Here is a 5,140-nt window from a genome sequence, read left to right as displayed (position 1 = left end):
ATGGAGGAGTGTGGGCTAATTCTATACTTGTTAATGATTTGGAACACGGAAAAGCAAAGCTTCCCCTTCTAAAAATGCCACCTGGAAGTGATATAAACTTCCCTCATGTATTTGTAGCAGATGAGGCATTTCCCCTCAAATCTTATCTTATGAGACCGTACCCACGTTCGACATTGCAAGATAAACAACGAATCTTTAATTACAGGCTCTCTCATGCGCGAAGAATTATAGAAAATACTTTCGGTATTCTCGTATCTCGATGGCGCATTCTCAGGAGACCTATATGCCACTATCCTTATAATGTAGAAATTATAATTCAAGCATTAGTGTGTCTACACAATTTTATAATGACAGAGCAAAATAAGGATACGTTCCAGCGTCGAAACTACTGTCCTTCTACTTATGTAGACCATGACAATGAAAATGGGGACATTATTCCTGGAGCTTGGAGGATTGAAGAAAATCAAAGAGGACTGCAAAGAATTAAACGAACTGGTTCTAATAATCCAGCTAGAAAAGCCGCTCAGTTCCGGGATACGCTTTGTGACTATTTTATATCAGAAGCTGGTGAAGAAGCTGCCCCTTGGCAGTATGAGCAAGCATTCCGTGGGTCTTTTTAGAAATAAAATTTGTCATATAAGATTAATAAATATAATAATATATAAATAATAATAAATATACAGATAGTAATAAGATGATTAATAATCGATATATGTATAGTAATAGAATAGAATATATTGCTGGTGAAGATTGATTGCTCTCTATTTTTATTGCTGGTGGAAAAGATGAGGTGCTTAGCCTTTGATTTATCTCTTTCTTTACGATGTTTAATATTGTTCTAAGGAAAATTTGATTATTATGCTTCAGTTAATAATGTAAGATAAGATTAGTAATAGAAATTCTTTTATACTAGAAATTAAAACAAATTAAAAATATATTCCACTATAAAATACTTTGTAAAATATTATAAGATTATATTTTTGTGACACTTCTGCCAGTGCTGATAAAACAGAAAAATAAAGCATGTGAAAAAATGATTATAGTATTTGACTTATTGACAAAGAATTTATTATACTTTGGAATTGTTATATTTTAGAACAGTTATCATTTTTTATATATTACTATTATATATTTGTTTTATTATAATATTAAAGCGTTTCACAGGTACGTCATCTTATTATTAAATTCAATCATTTCATACAAACAATACGTTTCTTTATTATTTAAAAAATATTATTTTTTATTATAAAAATTAATATCATTTATTGTAAAAAAAAGTAAACGTTTTTACTTTGTAACATTGAATAACAAAAATTATATTATTTTCTGATTTTAAACATATAAATCATCTCTTTAACACTGAGTTTTTTTATTCTTTTTCTGAGGTATACTTTTGCACAATCTGCAACACTTCAATAACGCATGCTAATCGTTTTTCTTGTCGCACTCCTGCCAGTGCTGCTGAAATAGATAGAAATAAAGCATCCTCTGGTGACTGATTTCGTTGAGTTGGAGGAGCAGGACTTTCAAGACATTTAGTGATCTTGTCTGTCAACGTGTTTAAATTAGCTGAATGTTTATTTATAGCCATAGCCATATTATCCTGAAGTTTTTTTTTCTTTGCATAAGAGTAATCTGGTGCAGGAACAGATCGTTTTGAAGAAGATGATGATGGTAATGAGTTTGATAAAGAATTGTCTCCATCAGATTCTATAAAAAGTATATATGAAAGAAATAATTACTAAAAATGCATATGCGTTAACAGAAAATGGTAGCTTGTATACCTGATAAAAGGCTGCTTTCTAAATCTGAATTCCACAAATGTAATGAAGATTGACCGCTCTCTATTTTTATTGCTGGTGAAGATTGACTGCTCTCTATTTTTATTGCTGGTGAAGATTGACTGCTCTCTATTTTTATTGTTGGTGGAGAAGGTGAGGCGCTTGGCCTTTGATTTATCTCTTTCTTTACAATGTTTGATATTGTTCTGAGAAAAATTTGACATTTTCATGCATTAGTTGTATGATATAATTAATTGATCAATTAACAAAGAATATAATATTCTACAGTATTAGCTTACCGTCTCGGTTTAATCACATCTTTCAGAAATTCTAAATCCTTATACAAAGGCCAGTCACTAATATATGTTGGTTCTCCTGCACCAGCTCCTGATCGCGGGGCGCTTTCTTTTTCTTTTCTTACTTCCCTGCCGAATTTTTGACGCAGTTTATAGAATTCTTTTTCAACCTCCTTGCCTGTTATTGAAAAATTAAAACACAAAAAAAGGATAGTGTAATAATTTATTTAAGGTACTTAACCTCAATTATGTTACTTGAAAATTGTAACAGGATTTCTTATTTTCACTATATAACTTACCAGAAAGTGCAGGAGTCAAGACATTTCCGATGCTCGTCCAACATAAACTCTTCATTTCTTGGTCTTTGTATGAAACACACCTTTTCTTCCATAAAAACTCTTTACTTTTTACCAGCGCAATCAATTCTCTAGACAAATTCAACGAACCTTCGTCTTCAAACTGAGCATTGTTATATTCTTCTTCCATAATATTATCCATAATATTATTCGTATTATAAAACACAAAAGCTTTGAGAACAATATCAGATCGTTTACACAGATAATAATCATTTATTTCCATGCATCCGGCATCGAGACAACAAGAATTATGATGACGCGATCACGTGTCAACACACGTGTCAGCCCTCTCATTGGTTGACGCTTACGTTTTACGCAGTCGTAGTCGTGAAAGATAAAGTTGAACCATCTTTCACAACACAATTTACAACTAGTAGCAGCAGCTTACAACTGCGATTTACAACAATTCACAACCACTTACGTCTACGTTTACGCAATTGTAGACCGGGCTTAAGAAATGCGAAGTATCCTTCCGCCGTATTCATGCGCGCGCAGCGGCTCCTTGCCTGTGATTGGGTGAGAGCGAGGAAGAAGAAAAAAGTAGTTGCATAGGCATCGAGAAAGAAGCAGACTCGCCTTTTCGTCGTGTAATAGTACAGATATCATTCTGATAGTTTTTCTTTTACGTTTCCCGCGTACTAAAGTGTATAATCTGCGATAGCAAATATATTGTGTTTTGGCTACGTTCGTATTACATCCTTCTCCTGACCCAACTACCGTTCCTCTCTGTTATTCGCTCGACCTGACAATTTACGATTTATTCCTCATTCTTTGAGCCTTTCCGTTCCCTCTCGACAATCAACGTCCAACAACGTGGCTCGTAAAAAGGAGGAATCATCATCTTACAACTTAATAATTAAAATAATTGTAGCACTAAGATCCTGGTATAACCGTATATTGGCCTATCTTATTCATTGTGTGAGTCACAAATAGAACTTTAAGAACACTTCAAATATGAATTGGCACCATATCCACTGTCAATATTTGACAATGACGGTATGAGAAAACCAAAAAATTCGACTTGTACAATTTCTTCACATTTGTGCAAGATGACTCATTAAGTAACATTGCTCATGTTATTGATGGCGGATATTTACTGCAATTGTTTGGAATCCAACCAATACATTTTCTGAAATCTGTGACAAGTATATTACTCATTCAAAAGCATTCTACCGATTTCACAGTAGTTTTCGATGGCTACCCCGACGATGCTGCAAAAAAAAAGGAACGAAAAGTGCTGAGTGTTTACGTCGGAGCAAACACGTCGGCCCAGGGATACAGGTAAAGGCAGATCTCCAATCTCTATCAAAACCAAATAAATTTTTCGCCAATGAAAATAATAAAAAACAATTCATTGCATTTTTTATTGAGAGGATGAATGCCGCAAATATTTATACTGTACAAGCAGAAGAAGATGCGGATGTATTAATTATCACCACTGCACTAGTGAAATCGTAACAGTATGAAAATATAATCATTGTCGGTCAAGATATAGATCTTCTCGTATTTTTATCAATGCAGTCACCACAATTTATAAACGTTTATGTTCTGAAACCCGGTACCAACACAACAGCCCAAACATTGTACAATAGAAATAGTTTCCTGCATCCTCAATGTTAACATTTACTTGGCTTTATACACGTATTCAGTGGTTGCAATACCACTTCTGGACTTTATAATATCGGAAAAACGAAGTTTATGAAGTTTTAAAAAATTTCACCGATTTTCGAGAAAAAATGGAAATATTCACAGATAAAAACGCAACAAGTGAAGCAATAGAAAAGGTTTCACGGCTGTTTTGTGCTATTATGGAGCTAAGATTAATGATACTTGTTTGGTTAAGCTCCGTCTCTCATACTTCATAAAACAGTTGAAAAATTCCACGTTCACTCCAGCGTGTCTGCCATCAACTGCTGATGCTGCAAAATTACACGGGAAGCCAGTATTTTACCAAAATCAATTGTGGTGTGGACACATGCTGAATCCACTACATTGGGGTTGGAAATCAACAAAGAATGGATTCATGCTTCTTTGTATGAATTAAGACTCTGCACCACAGTCATTGCTGACGTTAATATCATGCAAATGTGTCAAAGATTGCCGATTTAACTGTGGTTGCAAAAAACTTGGCATACAGGGCTCCAGTTTTTGTGCACGCTGTCAAGGTATGAACTGCGAGAACGCCAAATTGGAAGTCGACGACGATCTGCAAAACAATATTGATAACGAAATTGACATGTCAATTGAAAAATGTTTTACTAATAAATAAATAATTAACTTTTAGTACAAATTTAAAAATGTATTATTACTTAAGATAAATAATTTGTTCGAGTTTTATAAATATTGCTTGTACATCACCAACGAATTTCTGTTATATGATATAAAATAATTAAATAAATAACAAGTGAAATCTTATTCTGCAAAATACAGTTTTCTAATGTCAAAAGCACTTTTTTTATTGACAATTACGCTTAAAGTGCACGCGTCGTGTGTTTCTTTTTTCGAGTGATTTTTTAGTCGACAAATAATTAATCGATACTAAAAATTATTAATTAATAAATTTAGTATTAAAGTCAGTCGACTACTTGCTATCCTTGAATGAACGGGTCGTGTATTAATAAATAGCCGTGTGTTTTTTCGTGTGATGTTTCAATAGACGGATAATTAATTAATCGACAGTGATTGTAAAGTACGTAACGGATAGATG

General features: G+C 33.4%; 2 protein-coding genes across 2 annotated transcripts in view; one reads left to right on the top strand and one right to left on the bottom strand.

The window, feature by feature from the left end:
* Positions 1–620, top strand: part of LOC105449129 — a 3,243-nt gene extending 2,623 nt beyond the window's left edge. The window contains exon 3 of the mRNA XM_011688130.1: positions 378–620. Within this exon, the coding sequence (XP_011686432.1) occupies positions 378–620 (243 nt within the window). The remainder of the gene's footprint in view (positions 1–377) is intronic.
* Positions 621–1,369: 749 nt separating this feature from the next.
* On the bottom strand, positions 1,370–4,739 carry LOC105449128. Its single transcript, XM_011688129.1, has 4 exons — positions 2,377–4,739; positions 2,081–2,255; positions 1,785–1,987; positions 1,370–1,710 (listed from the first exon to the last, which is right to left on the bottom strand). Exons 1-4 carry the CDS (start codon positions 2,654–2,656, stop codon positions 1,370–1,372), a joined length of 999 nt encoding a protein of 332 aa, XP_011686431.1. The 5' UTR covers positions 2,657–4,739.
* Between the last annotated feature and the right edge of the window lie 401 nt (positions 4,740–5,140).

Source organism: Wasmannia auropunctata, unplaced genomic scaffold, assembly GCF_000956235.1.
Source record: "Wasmannia auropunctata unplaced genomic scaffold, wasmannia.A_1.0 LD336078.1, whole genome shotgun sequence".
In the NCBI taxonomy this organism is placed as follows: domain Eukaryota; kingdom Metazoa; phylum Arthropoda; class Insecta; order Hymenoptera; family Formicidae; genus Wasmannia; species Wasmannia auropunctata.
The sequence above is the reverse complement of the archived record's forward strand: the minus strand, read 5'-3'. Positions and strand labels throughout refer to the sequence as shown.

Excerpts from the sequence above, each read along its gene's own strand:
- LOC105449128 (XM_011688129.1), bottom strand. The coding sequence starts at position 2,656 with ATGGAAATAAATGATTATTATCTGTGTAAACGATCTGATATTGTTCTC. Across the intron at positions 1,988-2,080 it reads GATGTGATTAAACCGAGACG|AACAATATCAAACATTGTAA; the intron begins GTAAGCTAATAC and ends AATTTTTCTCAG. Across the intron at positions 1,711-1,784 it reads AGAAAGCAGCCTTTTATCAG|AATCTGATGGAGACAATTCT; the intron begins GTATACAAGCTA and ends TACTTTTTATAG.